Genomic DNA, 18170 nt, shown 5'->3' on the forward strand with positions numbered 1-18170 from the left:
GGTTGTTGATCATAACAAGTGATTCAACAATTACTTTGTTACCTTCTGTGATTTGCACTCCTATACCATAAACAAAAAACACTGCAAAGGTGGGACAACAAAACCATGTGAATGTGATGCAAAGTGTGCTTAGCTTCAGTGCAAATATTAACTCGATGGTATTGTATTTTACCTTTGGAAAACGTTCTCTGTAAACGTGGTTCATCATGACTATCTCGTTATCGAAGGAGACACTTGAACGCCCAGGGCTGCAACAGAAACAAAATAATTATTTATACATTTTAATTCATCAACAAATGTATTTTGACATGGATAACTACTGATGTGGGTGTGGCTCAAGAAATAGATAGGTCACCAGTTCTGGGTTCCCTGGTTTAAAGTCAACTTCCTCCTGTCCATGTGTCTTTCGGCAAGACCCCAAGTTCATCTCAGTGGATCAAGCCAGCACTCTACTCTGTATGGCAGCTGCTGCCATCAGCATGTGGGTGTGGGTGTGAATGAAAAGCAACGGTAAAGTGCCTGGTGTACCAAGAAGTTAGACAAGCACTATATAAATGCTAATCATTTGCCATTTTATTCCAACTCTTCTCTGAGCCTTTAAGCTAGGATAGAATGCTCATGTCAGTACATTAGAAATGACAATCTATAGATTCAGTTCAGTCCAACCACACATAAGCACATCAAGTGTCAGCTCATGGTGTAACACAGAGGTTTTTTGAAGTCAATATTTATACTGATACTTCTGATTCCAAGCTGCCAAAATTGCCAGCCAACATTTAATTTCAGAAGCTCTAAGCTGCTAAGGCTGTTATCAGAACAGTTTTAATGTTAGGTTTTGATGTGTCTCTTTACAATGTGCTGCACTGACAAGCAGAGGTTTCTTGTGGCCAAACTGTGTGAATCACCGACGTCCCTCCAATACTCATTTGCTGCAACATCAACCAATGACACGAGTGTATTTCTTTAGAGAAAAATCTTCGTTGAGGAAGCTTCAAATAGAACAGATGGAGGGGAACACCTATCACATCCAAACAGGCCCTGTAAATCATTTTTGTGCTGAAAGGCACCTCTGTTAGTCTGGATGGCTGCTGCTCAACACACTGCTGCAGGTCAGCTTCGCTCACTGCATCAGGTCCCCACCACCCTACACTACAGTGCAGCAGCTAGATCCCCGAGGCGCTCTGTTAGCTAGCACGCCCACACATGGCACACCATGGTGCCAGAACACAGAGCACTCAGGCATCACGCAAACAGCGCAGAACAGAGCCAGACAAAAGTTGTCAGAAGCACACAGCTCTGCAGTCAGTTCTCCCCCTGCCTGCTGGCTATCAGGCATGTGGTAATCAATCCGAGGCAAGATGCCAAATGTTTGCTTGTAAATTTGTCTTGGACATACTGATGCAGAGACATCTTGACAATCTTACAGTCTATCACCACATACTGTAATACCTGATGAACAGTGAAAAACTTGCCTTCGGTGTCCAAATGTACCATGTTGATGCTAATCCCCTAAAAAGGGATTAGGCAATTTAATCTGCATTTATAATAATTTCATTACTTTACATAATTACTTTTTTTTTTTTTTTTAACAGTTCAGTCTAAACACCTGTTTAATACTGAGCTTTAAAAAAGTGGCTGTAACAGAGCCTACCAACATCTCAGTGTTTCTATCCACTGTTGCATTTGGTTTTCAGTTGATAAGCCACAAAGAAAATGATCATATCATTTCTAAATTTAAAATAAGTAAACTGATATTGTCATAAGTGGTTCGCTCCCTGCTCTAGGCTACATGTCAAAGTGTCCTTGGGCAAGACACTGAACCACAAGTTGCTCCCGCTGGGTCAGGTGAGCACCTTGCATGGCATTCACCGCCATCGGTGTGTGAGTGTGTGTGTGGATGGAAATCAACATTGTAAAGCGCTTTGGATAAAAGCGCTATATAAGCGACTATTTACCATTTACCATAAAGGATGATTTAAAAGATTTTGACATATGGATTTTCAATTCAGTAAATTGCCATTACTGTCCTTCTACATTACTAGCTATGAAAACTAGAAAAACTTACAAATACATTATAGACATCTTTTGTATATGGTTTTAATAATGTAGAAGAAAAATTATTTGCCTGCAAGACAAATTTAGATACCACATGATGTCAGAATCCTACCTTAGGCTCCTAGACCGAGATCGTATGATTGTTGAGGGTCGTCCATCATCATCGGTCATGCTGTCTGTGCTCCTGAAGTGTTTGAATAAAAAGTGCAGCTCATCTTGTGTTGGCTGGTAGGGGAGTTGGTGAAGACGCTCCTGGGAGGAGGATGAGGACTATGGACACAAAGATGGATTCTTCAGTCGGAAAAATTTAATTCTTTCAGCATTCATCAGTTTATCTAGTAAATCGAGTAAATTTGGCAAAATCTAACCTCAAACTAACCTCTGGTAAGTGTTTTTAAATAATCGCTTTTTTTTTTTTTTTTTTAATACATTAAATCACCCACAACAGAACTGACTGCTTTGATTCGGGCTTTTGTCAACATCAAAAAATTTAATACATAAAGCTAACACGCATGTTGTGATGCAACTTATTCAGAAGACTAAGTGCTTCCTAGACTAATCCTCCCTCTGGTGCCAAAATTAGTAAGACCAAGTTAAGCTAAAGAGGTGCTATATGTAACATTTTGTTTCAAACTTAAGATCCAGTAAACGTGCAACTTCCTTTTGCAAAGATTATGTTGTTAGTGTTGTTAGTGACATCACTCTATTTAAGAGACCACAAATACGTATTCAAACAAGTCAAGAAATCTTGAAATTGAAACAGAGCAACAGCAATAAAGTTGTGATTCACTTTCAAATCTAGGCCGATGCCTCTTAAATCAAGAAGCTCCTGTTTTTCTCGGTAATGTTCTCAAAAATAATTGAACGCAGTTTATTTAACACTTTTAGCACCATTAATCTGCATTTGGACAGGAATTTTCAGCGCACATATTCACTTCACATTTTAAGTTTGTGATGGCAGTGGGACAGTGCACTCTGTGCCAGTATGATGCTAATATAAACTGACCATTATACATCTGCAGAGAATTTCCATGAGGCACACGACTTTAGCTGGTGAATTTTGAATACAATTTAAAAACCAAAAATATATTATAGAGGGAAAAGGCCTCATTGTTTATACAAATAACCATATTCCATGTGTGCAGTGAGGCTGAAATAAAAAGTCTTCAAAGTGAATAGGACATGGTGTGTATTGCAGCAATTGCTTTAATTCTGCACCTCAATTGTTCAGAACAGAAGAGAGGCAGAGAAAAGACATCTGTGCAGTCTCCTTCTAATGCCTCAGTATAAAGAAGGCAGCGAGAGCCACTGAAGAGCCCTATTGTCTCTGCTGACCTCTGGGCTTGTGCCTGAGTCGACCCAATAAACTACCTTATATAGCTCCACATGGCAGACTTTTACTACGGTGTGAGCACACTGCAAACCTTTCATCTGAATGATGTGTGTCTTTCAGTGTTGCTTGTCAGTAAACAAATATTATTCAATTTTACTCTAAAGTAAAAGATATTTACTTTACAATAAAATAAAAAAAGGACTTGTGAATATGTTATATATATTATTCACAACAAGTCCTTTAAAAAGAGTTGGTTCAAATCCTGAGATGACAATGTTGGATAATTAAATCCTATAATTTCCCCCCTCAAAATGTATGTATAGGAATTAAAGGGGCAAGTTTATTTAATAATTTGATAATAACAAAAAGGTCTCAGTTAATATAATATAATATAATATAATATTAGATGTGCATTTTGTCATAAAATAATATCACTTTAAGTATTTAATATCATAAGTGACAGGACGCACACGCCACTTCGTCTCCTCATTAAGGTGCATACACACAGACTGTGTGTATTACTTCTAACACTGTGTTCCACAGACTGGGAGAATGAGTCATTCAAGCAGATGATGGATAAAAACAATTAACGGTTTGTCATCTTGGTGTTGGCATTCGCCACATCCCTTATTGCATAAGTGAATGTGCTGAGCGAAGTGTTGGAATTGCCTGACCACTATGTATCTACTGAGGGAGGACGGTGACCTGTTCTGGGTTTACTTACTGAGACAGTGGAGCTTGGAGGATTGGTTCCATAGCCAGATGAGGGGAGGGATGCCAGGGACCATCTCCGGCCCTCAGCTCTGAGAGAAACGGACATTCATGTTACGTAAGCTTCAGCAGGAGAGGCATTACTTCATTTCATATGCGAAACTCCTTACATAACAGGCGATGCAAGAGCCCTGCAACAATAAGCTATAAGCATGAAATTTATGTATTTTTCCACCCAAATCCTATACTACTATAAACATAAAAATAACCTTGTATATAATGTACACAACACCAACATGAAGTCAAAACAAAAACAAAACCAAAAATAAGCTACCTGTCTGCTCGAGCCAAGTGACTGAGATCACGACAGCAACAGAGAGAAAGAGAAAAGCAAAGAAAAGTTTTCAGTGAGTTTTGGGAATCTTGCAGTGATCCTGTGACCTCTGGCATTCAGTTGATGGATGAATACTGACAATGTTGCTTTCCTTGCCAGTTTTTATTTGTCCACATACAAGGAGCAGCTAGCATGCTAAATTAATTTTTCGGATACAGTTTACATAACATAAACAAATCTTTATTTCACTGTCAGCAGAAGTATCCTGTTACCAAAGGTAACAGGAAATTCACAGGTTAAACACAAGCTCCCACAGAGCCTTAATTCTAAATGAAATGTATTTGCAGTGACAGCATAACTTAGCAAGCAGCAACAGTGATGTGAAACAGACCATGAGAATCTTGCTGAGGCTAGATATTTTAATAATGAAGGCTGAAAAAAAAGTATAGTTTGTAACATCTTATGTTTTTTGTTTTTTTTACTAAATTGTCCCACTTAAGAACAGAACCAGAGCTTCAGGCACCAATGACCAGGGTCAATAAATTAGCCAGCAAAGCTTAAAAGTTTTCATCACTGCCCCACAACAGTTGTTATTACATTTTTCATAACCTTAATGCTAATAATGTGGGAATTCATCCAAATTCTTAGCATCATAGGTAATGAAACAGTAATGTTTCTCTCTAATATCTAAATGTATTTCATTGCCATGTAAGGATAAAGGTGAACTGGTTTTTGCAAAAGGTTTTTGCAAATAAAATTGACATTAAACAGCCACTACACTAAAGCAAATCCGTTCCAGCAAGTCAATTAAAATATCTGCAGATTAGAGATAAGGAATAGTTTCTCTTTATTGTTCCCATCATGGTAAAAGATGAAACCTAAACTACTGCTTGTGCGTTTTCTTAGGTGTCTTCAATGTAACAATGTAGGCTACACATGCCTGGAGCAAGATGAGCTTGTTGCCATGGGAACCCAATTGAATGATGCACAAGTGGGCTTCGGGGTTACCCTCTAATGTAACTGCGTTCATCCTGCTGAGGTGGAGTCGACTGTAAAGAGACCTGAATCCAGGCTGAGTCAGCCTAAGTCACCTTGCTGCTGTTTCTCTTCAGCTTCCAGACTTTCTGCTTCAGTTCCAGCGCGCACACATGCCGAATCTCACAGGAAACCCTCAGAGTGTAATGACGCATTGTGTTTATTTTTTCGTTTGGGTTTAAACATTTAAATTACAGATGTCCAGAGTCTGTGCACAGCCAAAGGAATTACAAATGATTATGTCGTAATCCTATTCTAGAGCTACAACATTCAACACTAGGGGTGTCCCTGACTAGAAAGTTTTGTAGTTGCACTTGATTTGTCAAGTCTTCTATCGCCAACAGCTGATTTTTTTTCTCCATTGGCTCGCTGATGCGTACTTTTATTACTCACACCAGACAAGACAGCTGAGACAACATTTCTCTTCTTGACTTGGATGACACTGCCCCCACATAAGTATGTTATTATATATTTGAATTTCACTGCCAGATCTGCCAACTTCAAGACACACATGTTCCCCACATCTACACTGTCTCTTTCCTTTGAATACTAGTACTTGTTCAGCAAAACTTCATTACTTGTTAACTTCAACAACAGCCTCTGCAGTTGTGTACCAACATGCTGAAGCATAAAATATAAGGCTGATTCCCTTAATAATCCTATGTTTGTCTCTAGCTTAGCATAATCAGTAAATGACTTATTTTCTTCCAGAAACCTATCATCTTTAGGAGAAATTAAAAAAGAGCAGCTAGAGATAGTTTGGACAGTTAGAGAAAAAGAAACTACACTGGATTAGAAACAGGTTTCTCATTTGGTCATATATCATTTAATCAGAATTTTTGTTACCTCTTATTAGTCTGCATCCTCGCGAAATTAAAGACCATTGAAGATTTAAAACAGGATTTTTAAGATCAAAGGTTTCAGCGCCAAGGATACATGGACAGCAATGAGGTGGGAGAGAAATAGACACTGTTGTGGAATAAGTACATCTTTGTACTGCAGTGTGTTTCAGTTCATGCCACAAACAACAAGAGAAAGTTTTCAAATTAAATACCAGATCTTCAAAGGGAACGCCTTCTCTAAAAGGTCTGTTCTTTTTATTAATGTGCCGAAACAATTCCAGAAATTATATTTACGGAATAACTAGGGATACTGGTAAAGTATTAACTTCAAATTAAACAATTTAATACAAATGCTACTGAAGTGTAACTCAGCCAAATGTGCAAATATTTAAAATTTGTCTAAAGGCAAGTAGACAAATTTACAGTTTTTCCATACTACACAAATAATGAATGCTAGTTCTTTCTAACAATGCAAAAACTAAATTAAGTGTTATGCTTTATTAATTGTCCAAATACTAGAACCACTGATAAGATTAAGATGAGACACAACAAAACAAATGTTTCACTGTGTGGGAAAAAGGATTTAAGAGAGCTGTGTTAACATACCTTCGGGCAAATGGAAAGTTGAGGCAGGCATTAGTGGACACATTTCGGGGACTGTCTAGTGGGCTGCTCGCTGCTGAAAGAGGAAACAACGGTACTGCTGAAACTATTCACAACTATAATAATAAACTTACGAAAACAGATCAGAGACGAACGTGTTTGCATTTACTCATGGCATTTCTCCAAAAAGGATGACATCATGTCAATCAACAGACTCTAAATCCTTGTAAAATCTCGCAGCATTACCAGCACCACAGAAAGGTTCCAATATGTCATCTTGGTGTTACTTCTCCAAACATTACAGCACCTTTGGTCTCAACAAAGTCTGGAGGCCTGGGTTCACTCAACTGTGCTTTGTTCAAATGCAAGTGGTTAAGTAGCCAATCAGAACCTGACTGCCCTCTGTGATTGGATGATCCTCAGATACTGCGGGAATGAGGAACCCTTGAGCAAATCTCTTATCATAGAGTGCAGCTGCTTAATAGTATTAAGAGGCTGTAAAGTGTGAGGACTATTGTTGATTGCTGCATTTGTGTCTTCAACCAAACCCAATATTTATTTTGAACGTCTTCAGGTTAAAACTGATCATCTAAAAATAATGTGTTAAACCTAAATTACAATAAATTTACAAATTTTCCTACACGTAGCTAAATTTTGGTCCTTATGTTCTGCAGCCTCAACCATGGCTGAGTCATTACAGTAAAGAACAAAACAAAAAAAACTTATGCTTAGTTGTGTGCATTTTAATTTGGAATTATATTTAAATTTTTTCTACATTCATTATTTATTAACAAAATATTAAAACATTTTAAGTCCAAAAATCCAGAACCCTTCTAAGTTACTGATTTCGAACACTGAGACCAAACATGCTGTAGCTACTGTAGGGATTGTTGCATATTTTTGGCTTACAAAATAACAAATAATCCACTGTCAAATGGTTGACTATGTTACCAAACTGCCAAAATTCCACATGAAAGTTGCTGTGGAAATGTGATTTCTGAAAATGTCTAGTACTGACTGGGCCTGTTTCACCTGGAGTGACTGCTAACGTTTAGCAACGTGTGACAACATGGCCTGACCATTAACATCTGACGTGCCAACGCCTTCAGTGCAACATCAGCATTATAGCACAACAGTGCAATGGGCGACATTGTTGTGGACGCCACAGGTCTTAGACGCCACAGCTACAGCAAAATACAAAACAGAAACTTAGCATTTAAGGTTAATAAAGATTATACTTTTTTTGGCAGGATCATACAGTTTTGGAAACTTCTCAAGATGTTCACAAATTTTTTTCCTTTTTCTCACTGTTTGCACAGTCAACTGGAGATAAACGCTACAAGGTGTTCTAGTTGTTACGTGCACTGAAGTGTACCTGTCAAGTACTATGTTGCTACATAACCGTGCAACTACGTTTGAGACAACACCAAGATTAACAAGTTCTGGCAGCAGAGCTCTTGTTTAGACACGTTTAAAAGTTACAAAACATTGAAATGGATCTTACCAGTGTGCAGCGAGAGCGGCGACAGTGGCCGGGATAGAGTGGGCGAAGGCGTCCCAACACCGAGGCTCTTCCTGTTGCTGCTGCGGCAGCTAGAGATCAAATAGAAACGGAGAAAAATCATTATGTGCAAACCTCACTGCATAGTCCTCTCATCAGCATCACTCATCACAATCTGTAGAAAATGCCTCTGCAGTTTGTATAATGCTGTGATCTGTGCAAATGTTTTAACCACGTCATATGTCACAAAATAAAAGTGGACTGAACGCAAATATGAGCTTTCCATACTTTTCTTTATCATAACTGCAACTGAGCTCCTTGCTTTAAGCAAACTGTTCCTGTAACTTTCTGTTAAATAAAGGTTGCTACAAGTATTTATTTGGTTGTGTGTGGATTTGAAATAATAAATATACCCAAATTAAGTATTTCAACTCTCATCTTTTCTACAATATTTTAAAACTATAAACAGCCTCCCATTGATCATTTTGTGCATGTGTGGTTTTCCAGATGATTTGCTGATATTTTGTAACATTAAACAATTGTGGTGCATACTTGTTCTCACTTTTAAAATTATGAATGTAATCCTGAGGGGTACTTAACATTCTGCTAAACACATAGGTATTTGTTTTAAATCACTAAACAGGTATGATGAGCAATAATCAAGGAAAAATAACAACCTAGTGAGCTCCTTTAAATTAAGTGTACACACTGTGGCCCTTAGTTTGTCCATCTATAATTAAAAGTTTGACTCATGCCAACACTTTAGGTTGTGTGTGTGTGTCTGTCATGCAGCACCTTTAGAAAAAAAAAGGCTTATGACAGTTTAACACTGGGCAGATTAAGGAGACACTTGACCTGTAAAGTACCAGACTGATCCATTAAGCACTGACTATTGTAGCACTAACTCTGAATAAACCAAAACACATCAGTTTGTGTAGAAAAGTCAACATTAAATGCTAAAGGACAACAAAAGAATAAAGATAACGTTTAGTTTGACTTTATTTTCTTTTAACTTTATTCATTCATTTTAATGACCATTATAATTACCAAACTGGATGGGGGGGTACGACAGAACTTTCTTATACACTGCTTTAAATATATTGTAGTGTCGACAAATGTTGTTTAGTCTGAGGGCAAACCGGGTTATTTTGATTTGCGTATCATGCAAATTAAACCATAGCAAGTGTACTAATAATAAGTGTGTGTACAGCTGAGATAATGCCAGATTAGTTAGATGGCAGAACCAAAGGTAGCTTCTTTAAACGTCTGGTTTTCTCTGACCAACAGTTCCAAGCTCACACTCAGTTTACAGGCACACCACTGACCCACAACATTAATGCCACATCGTGGGTTTAATATAAAAATATGATATAAATATGATATTTTTGCTCAAATAGCTAAAAGTTTTGCTTTAGCTGAATTAGTGAAAGGAAATATCGCTTCCTTGTATGCTGCTTAGGCAAACTTCAAAGCCAGTTAGTCTTATAAACTTCAAAGGCAATAACTTCGACAGTTATGCGACGCCATTGATGTCATCGATGGTGTCATCGATTTAAAAAGCGGAACTTTTGAAGTTTGAACGGCCCTTCTAGCTGAAGGTATGCCTAAGCAGTTAGGCACCAAACAACGTACGAAAGACGGAAGTCAGAATATTACCAATAATATTATTATTATTAATAGTGAAGATTAGATATCCATTGTATGTATCCCATAAGTAATCATATGCTACAGCTAAATGCTATAGTACAGTTAGAAGTGCTCATTGAAATGCTTTTTCAACCGTATGCGGACATTTCAAAAAATATTTGCACAGACTGTATGGTCTTGTACAGATGAGACTTATTACACCTGAGATTTATTTGTCTCTGCATATTTGTCTCTGTATATTTCCACCTTCAGAGCAGTTCTGTCTTGAGAAATGCTTATATAACTAAAACCATAATCCTGAGGCAAATGTTTGTCGCATCAGCATGGCCATGTTAGAAGACGAAAAACTGACGAGAGCCAAAACACCGAGAGGAAACCTCCTGTCAACACACTCAAGGCTTGAGGGAGTGTGTGCAACAACAGCAACAGCAGGTCCAGCTTGAGCCACAGATGTCCAAGACTCTGTGTGTGTGCAAAGGGAGGAGGGAGTGCTAAATAATCCACCCTTCCTGAAAAGAAGGGACCAAACTATGACCAACAACTATGAAAATAAACAGATTTTACTATGACAAATGGATGAAAAATGTACTAAAATGATTCAAGGAAATAATCAATAAACCAGTTTGACAATTATGTGCTTGGCAAAAACACCAAACGCTTACAAATAATTAGCCTGTTTTCTTGTCTTGCATCATAGTAATGCAGTTATCTTTGTTTTAGATTGTTGGTTGGAGAAATGTCTACGAGAAAGTGCCACTTTTCAAAGACCGTGATTTTTTTGTAGATCACGAGGCTAATCATGAACATTATCAGCAGATATGTGGCAAAACAATGGCAGTGTTTCAAGCCTCTTTGTGTAGCTTTGTTGCTTCTCTCAGTTTTCTCTGACGGCAAATTTAAATATCTCTGGGTTCTAAACTGTTGGTGGGACAAAACAAACAAGCAAGGACATGAAACGGAAAGTGTGTGTAATGTGCAGCTTTCACTCGATTTTAACATTTTAAAAGACTACAACTGAAGAAGACAATTGACATGTCAGTCGAGAATGTAAATGACTGACAGATGCAGCCCTAGTTTACTGTGAACATGTCACAATTGGGTTTACTGACTGTGTCCAGTAAACAGATGAGGGTTTTATCTATAGTAATAACTTTGAAGCCACCTGTGTGAAAACAGCACCTTTTTTCATACAAAGCACCTGTACCTTCATTACTTGCGCCTACAGATTGGCTTAATTCACTCCTGAAAATGATACATCTGATTTTACTTCAGAAGGACCGTTTGGCCAATATTTGAGATAATATTCCTTTGAGGAGCAAAATGCTGACAGAAAGCTGTAGTGGCTACATTCATTCTGTGACTTTGTGGGTGGAAAAAAGGCTCTGTTCAAACAGAAACTTCTGACATGTACCGAGCAAACACACAGGATTAGTTGGACAATGTAGATGAGGCGCTATGAAGAGCTAGTTGTTTTAGCATATGGTCCATATGGAAACATACCATTAAATGGGACGTGTGTGAGACCATAAAGTGGCATAACACACTTTTAACATATCAAGCATCACAATAAAGCACCTCAACGTTACCTCCGTGTGTCAACTCTTGATAACTACCTTTTGGAGCGCTTCAGCAACGCTCCCGGAACAAAATGGGACTTGTTCTGGCTCGGCACCGCAGACCAGTGACTTGGATCCGACATGCTGGAGGGTTTTCTCACATAATCCTCTATCAAAGTTAATCTTAATTTCAGAAAACTGACACTCGGGTTGCCGTGAAAGCAGCTCCTCCACCTCCGCTTGCTGCTGCTGCTGCTGCTGCTGCCGCCGTTCTCCCCACCATCGTGCCTCCTTCTCGGCGGTTCCTTTTGTATTGACCCCGCGTCTGCCTGCTTTTCGCGTTGCCAACGGCTCAGCAGCTTCCTTTACATCCTCCGGTCCGCTCCCTGACTGTAGTCCCGTTCCCGAAACATCGCCTACATGGCGGGTTGTTCGGTTTGTTAACAACGGTCACACAGCGACGATAGCACGTTTTAGTTTGGGCAAACAGACGCTGATGGTTGCGTGTGTGTCCGTGTGAGGAAGCTGGAGCCTGATGCTGCGTTCAAGGAAACTCGTTACCGCCGCTTTTGACACTACTGCAAACGTCACAGTCTGTCTTAAAACACTTGTCGATATGAATATTCATAAATAGAGGTGTTAAACGTACTCAAAGTATGAATTTGTCTAAAAATATTCAACAACAATAGAGTTACCACTTCAATCTTCAAATGTATAGTACAAGTACAAAAGTTCTTCTAAGCAAACTAGGTTTCTCTGTACTAATGATTTGATTTGATATTGATGTTAGGCCACTTCGGATTAATGATCAAAGGTGAAAATTGTGGCAAAGAAAAGTTAGAGTAATTAATTTAAATAAGGCCTAAAGTAAGGCCCACCAACCTGGTCTGAAATAAAAACTGGACAGCTGGTGACGAATGTTCGTATTAACAAAGGTTGGGCTTTACAGACTTATAAGTATTTTTGTAACAGCCATACATGCGAAATGGCAATATGAATATAGGACCATTCAACAGTATATTTTTAGTCAGAGCATACAAATGTCTAACATACAGTGACATAAAAAGGTGCCACTGTCTCTGTTAGTTCCAGAGTTGACTTCTTTTATCGTAGAAAGCACTAGAAACCCTCACAAACCTTCCTAAATTAAGGGAGTTTGCTTACTGTTGTTGGTCTAACATCTGCCGTGTTCTACTCGTACAGCGTACGGGTTTCCTCCACAACTTGCAAATCGAATATCTGATTTACATCTGATTTGTTGCTGAACCATATCCAAATGACAGAGGAAACTCTTTATTTTTTTGCAGAATGAACTTTTCATTTTCTAACATGCAGTGTTGGCTTTCCGCCATGCTCTCTCTATTTGTAGGCACCTATGAGTTGCCCGGCACATATCCAAACACGTCATCACATTACACACAACTACATCAATACCATGGAATAACAAGTTCCTTTTGTGATCTATGATATATGAGCATATTATAGCTTTAAGCATAGCTTTATTGAACATCCCTTTATTTTTGCATTATTCTTGTTCAGTATTCTAATATTCTTCAGCAGCTTTAGTTAATTAAATCAAGCAGATATCTTCTAAAGTTAAGGTCTTTTCAGTCTCAGTCCCTGAAAAGTGAATTCCCAGTAAGATGCATTTGAGGGATAGTAACAAAACAAACTTTACAGAATATCAACTTAATGTGTCTAATCTGGATGGTTGAAGGCCTATTGATTTATTTTTCGGTTACATTTAGCATCTATTAAAGTGTTTTATTAACAGGGTGAACAGTTAAAGCGAATTAAATCTATTAGTGTTCAATGTTTTAACACAGTATCGAAAAAATGTGAAATAATCAACCTTATTGTTTTTAATGCTTACAATAATGATTAATGACACTTGACTAATCATTCTTGATTAGTTTAACCTTGATTAGATCAAGCATTTTATCTATAAAATATTTATAAATTTCAATTTATTAATAAATATTAATACACTAAAATGTATTGTTTATTACAATTACAATTTCCCCAAGATGGCATATTCAAATTTCAAGTTTTGTTTGATCAACAGTCCAAATACCTAAAATGTAAAAGTATATAAAAAGTATATAAAATCTGCACCAAGTATGGTCTGAGGCTAATAAGGTTTAAGACCCAATAGTTTGTTCAAATGATCAACAACAACAACAACAAAAAAAGTCCGAATTTAGGAAATGTTTAAAAATCCATATGCCAAGATAGAGAACAACTGAGTGACTGTTTCAGCAAGTTATGTACTGGATCATTTCATTGTACCTTAAAGACAATGAGAAATGTCTTTAAGGTGGTTTACGGAAGCGTTTACCTTAAATAGTCAGTAACAACAATAACAACTTTGTTTCAGCTCTGATCACCTCACAATGGAGAGCAGACCAAAAAGCTGAGGCTGTGAAGGATTGTAGGAGTGAATCTAAGCTCCACACCACACAGACTCCTACACTGTAGTACAAGTGCTACAAAACTACTAAATGCTTAACACACCCATGGCTTTAAAAAACATATTTGAATTGAGTTCAACATTTAATCTAGAATGCTGTTTGCTCGTCAGAAAAAACGGAAATCTGCCTAAAATATAGGGAGTTATTAGCAGATGCTTGTATGATATTAAATGCTGCCAAAGGACCACACAGAGTTGGATCTGGTATATTTAGAAACCAAATTGAAGAAGGTTGTGTTTTACTGTTTGGCTCTTTTAGCTATTTGTAGTTTTTTAGTATACCAGTATACCAGTCAATCAGAACAGCTTGTGCAGATATTGTAAATACAAAGGGACTCTGAAGAATGTTAATATAAAGCTGATTCTGATTTTCAGTTACATATAATGTAAATCTCTTACAATGCAGCATTAGAATAGGGTTTGTTTTTATATTATAATAAAATCCCTGTTTTTTGGCTATACGGTTAACCTGCAGACTATTTGTAAAAGTATACTAGTCCGAACCATTGCCAAAAAAACTCTCTTCATGTTACCCTGCTCACACCGTAGTGGTTATTTCCTACAGAACTTGAAAGCAGCTTAAGATGTTGGGATATACCATGAGGAGTGTGTTACAGGGAGGATCAAGACCAAAGCTTTCACACAGTGGTACATTCCACTGCACTTAGTACCTCTAGTAATATTAGGGTGTGGGCCTATCTACATATTCATTATATGTATGTATTTCAATGTAATATTATTATGTCAGAACAGAAAACACCATATAGTGCATGTTCAAGTGGAAGTCTGAATTTCAAGCAAAAACAGCATAAAAGATGTTTGCATAAAAGATGTCAAAATGCAAGCATTTGATAAAATCTAATGTGTTTTTTTGGACTGAGGTGCAGGGGGTCTGGTAATCAGTGGTAGAGCCTTGGGTTGGGATCCAGAAGGCCACGGGTTTGAACCCCACCCCACCAGGTGCGGCCCCGCCCAGTCACCATGTCCCGACCACAAATAAAATGGAAGGGTTGCTGCAGGAAGGGCATCCAGCATAAAAACACACATCGGAACGTGCAGAACACGTTCCGCTGTGGCGACCCCTGAAGGGACAAACCAAAAGCCACTGATCCTTTTTTTGGGGGGGGGACTGAGGCTGTCCTAAATTATATTTAAATTTAATATGTTCAAGCTATATACATGGCTTATGGCTTTGCAAGCTTTTGATAAATTCAGCATCAGGCATCAGCAATCCCAGACTCTGGGGGTCCTCGTTCATGGAAGCCCATCAAGGCCCTTCATATAAACAACCCTGCTGTTTTCTCAATTTTTCTTTTGTGTCTGCTAACCAGAAATTTAGGCTTGTTTCATTACACTGTATGTATGATAGTTATAAGCAGCTAGCTGACTGTACTAACTGATGATATCCAGCTCACATACGGTAGTTGTTTTGTTTTGTTTTTTGGCAGGAAGACTCTGTTATCATAGACCATTTTCTCACTGTGGTAATTGACATTAATATATAGAAATTTGTAAAAGAGACCTTGAAATTCAAAAATCATTTGTTTTTTACCAAAATGCAGTATAACTGATTGAGAGAAGTTTATAATTCTAACTTTAAAAATATCAATATCACTTTCGACTAGGCTTTAACCTTTGAGCAGCATTTGAAATTTTCAATTCACTGCTAAAAACCACAGTAAATGTATAGTTTATTTTAACTCAAACTCTCTTGTCCCTCTTCTGCAGTGGCTCCACATAAGTTTTTGTATCAGTTTTGATCATATTACATCTGCATGATCGCATAATGCCACAGTAATCTACTACAGCTGCATCATTATGAAGCTATTACACCATGCAGATGCTTAAGCCAAAAGCTCAGTATTTTGTCTGTGGTTTTTATGTTTCACTGCATCTTAAGCTTTTATTTTATTTTAAACATATACTAAGTGCATATACAGTAATAATAATAAAATAAAAAATGAAAAATAATATAGATCCTGTGTGTGATACCTGGGAGATATTTGTAGAAATTAACAATAACAACAACAAATAAATAAATCTAACTTATGCAACAATGCCACAAAACTTGACATTGTCCATGATAACAAGGTTGATGTATATAAATAATTTGGTTGCATACAAATACAGAGCCTGATGTAAGACAGTGTCTCTAAATAGTGAAACAACACATGGGGGTGCTGAGGGGTCTCCTGTGCAAAATGCTGTTAAGATTGATGCCAACAAATTAGAATTTTGACTTTCTGTGGTATTTGACTATTACTGTGTGAAAATGGTGTCATCAAAAAGGTGCATTTCCAGTAAAAGTTACAAATTTTTCAAGAGAGCAAACGGGGTTCATTACTGTAGAGTGTGTGGTGTGACAGCCTAACACTGCTCACACATCCAGAAACATGCTGGATGCAGCCGCCTCTGTTTGCAGTGTTGCCTTCATCCACAGAACCCAGAAGCGTTGCCAAGCAACCCACATAGAGGCAACTAATAAATGATAGGTCTTCACTGGTGAAACAGAAGTGTTGATATATAAAAACAACTGTGCCTTATTGCAAATTTCCTTTGTTCTCAAATGTGTTCCACTTACATTTCACACATTTTTGACATTATACCGTATGATCTGTAAGTGGAAAACCATACTTCAAATAGTCAAGTTAAATAACTGTGATGCTGTACTCTACATGTTCCAGTCTACATCCTACTGAATAAAGTCATACCACCTATACCAATCAAATTGGGATGTTATTTTTATGAATCTCTGTCACAAACAGGTACACAAAGGGTTCTCAGGTCCCTAAACAATCCCATCAAGGTGCACTCTATGGCTGTTCTACAGCTTCTTTCTGCTGTGTCAATGTTTAAAACAGGTGTGCGAGACTGTGCCAGAACACTGAAAGCACCAGCACAGTTGAGCAGAACTCATTCAGGTTGTTTAGAGGATGAGACTTAGCTTCTAATCTCAACAAATAACCAAAAAATGAAGGAAATCAGTTATTTTAAAGCAGCACCTGCGACTCAGGCCACCAAATTAATTTCACTACATTTTTACAGTTTTGACAGGGTTACTGTACTAGTACATATTTGCCACAGCAGGCCTGATTCTGTGTGCAACACTGTTTTTAATGGACAACAAAGAAACTGCACAGAGGAAATGGGTATACAAGATTTTGGATATGCAAACCTTTTAGGTTTAGGTCAACAAGATCAGCCTGTAGAAAGAGTGTGCTTGTGACCTGACTGTCTTACCTCCAGGGATGAAGGGTTTGTAAGGGGCTGCAGGGGCTGCAGGGGCTGCAGGGGCTCAGGAGGGAGGGACTCTGACAAGTGGGTGACAAACTGTAAGACAAGACATGTTTGCATGGATTAGTGCACTGACTCAGCACCTTGGCATGCCAGCGTCAATCAGCAGCAGCAGGAGAGGTGAGATTATTGGTTAGACGTTGCCTCTCATAGTTGGCTGATATCACTAGCGAATGGTGACAGACACCGGATAGTTGATGTTGCTGCTTCCCTGTAAGTAATGTGTGTTTATCATGGGGATGGTTGGCTGCAAATAATTGGCCGACTCTCTCAAGCTCTTACACCACAGGAAGTCAGCAGCTGGGTGTCAACACACCAGGCAGGAATTTTCATCATCCAGCACACGTTTAGTGAACATCTTATAATGGCTGCAACCTGTCACACTGTTAGGGAGGATCAACATATGTACGCTGCTATAAGCTTGAATCCAGATGTAAATTAACATTGTCCAGTTTTTAAAAATCAACCCACAATCATGAAACACAAAATCTGGGAAAGTGCACTTTTTAAATTAAATATTGTCCACCTTTTCAAATTATGCATGCTCAGCCATCCTAAGGTCTGTATCACTGATGCTGACCCAGCACAGAAAGCTGTTTTCTATTGATTTTCCTGCACTGATATAAGGTTTGCCTTGTGTGCTCTACAGTGCTGCTATTGTCTCAGTGCTTCAGTGCTAAACACAGCACTGGCTACCATAGCACTAATGAATGTGTTGTCATAGTAATGCAGGGAGGATGGCTGGAAAAACAACTCCTTGCACAAAGACTCCCCATTCTGTAGTGTCAG

The 18170-nt window shown here is 38.2% G+C and overlaps 1 protein-coding gene across 10 annotated transcripts in view; it reads right to left on the bottom strand.

The window, feature by feature from the left end:
- Nucleotides 1–18170, bottom strand: part of mast3b (microtubule associated serine/threonine kinase 3b) — a 32853-nt gene that overhangs the window by 12701 nt on the left and 1982 nt on the right. Inside the window, exons 2-8 of one of the 10 annotated variants that reach the window (XM_067512575.1) lie at nucleotides 17328–17417; nucleotides 8418–8506; nucleotides 6917–6986; nucleotides 4434–4454; nucleotides 4113–4191; nucleotides 2168–2325; nucleotides 173–248 (exon numbers count right to left, since the gene is read on the bottom strand). In XM_067512575.1, coding sequence (XP_067368676.1) covers nucleotides 173–248; nucleotides 2168–2325; nucleotides 4113–4191; nucleotides 4434–4454; nucleotides 6917–6986; nucleotides 8418–8506; nucleotides 17328–17417 — 583 coding nt within the window. Of the gene's footprint in view, nucleotides 1–172; nucleotides 249–2167; nucleotides 2326–4112; nucleotides 4192–4433; nucleotides 4455–6916; nucleotides 6990–8417; nucleotides 8507–11674; nucleotides 12159–17327; nucleotides 17418–18170 lie in introns of those variants that run through there. The other 9 variants (XM_067512574.1, XM_067512580.1, XM_067512578.1 and 6 more) reach the window with 9 other exon arrangements.

The sequence above is a fragment of the Channa argus genome, chromosome 8 (genome assembly GCF_033026475.1).
Source record: "Channa argus isolate prfri chromosome 8, Channa argus male v1.0, whole genome shotgun sequence".
NCBI lineage: Eukaryota > Metazoa > Chordata > Actinopteri > Anabantiformes > Channidae > Channa > Channa argus.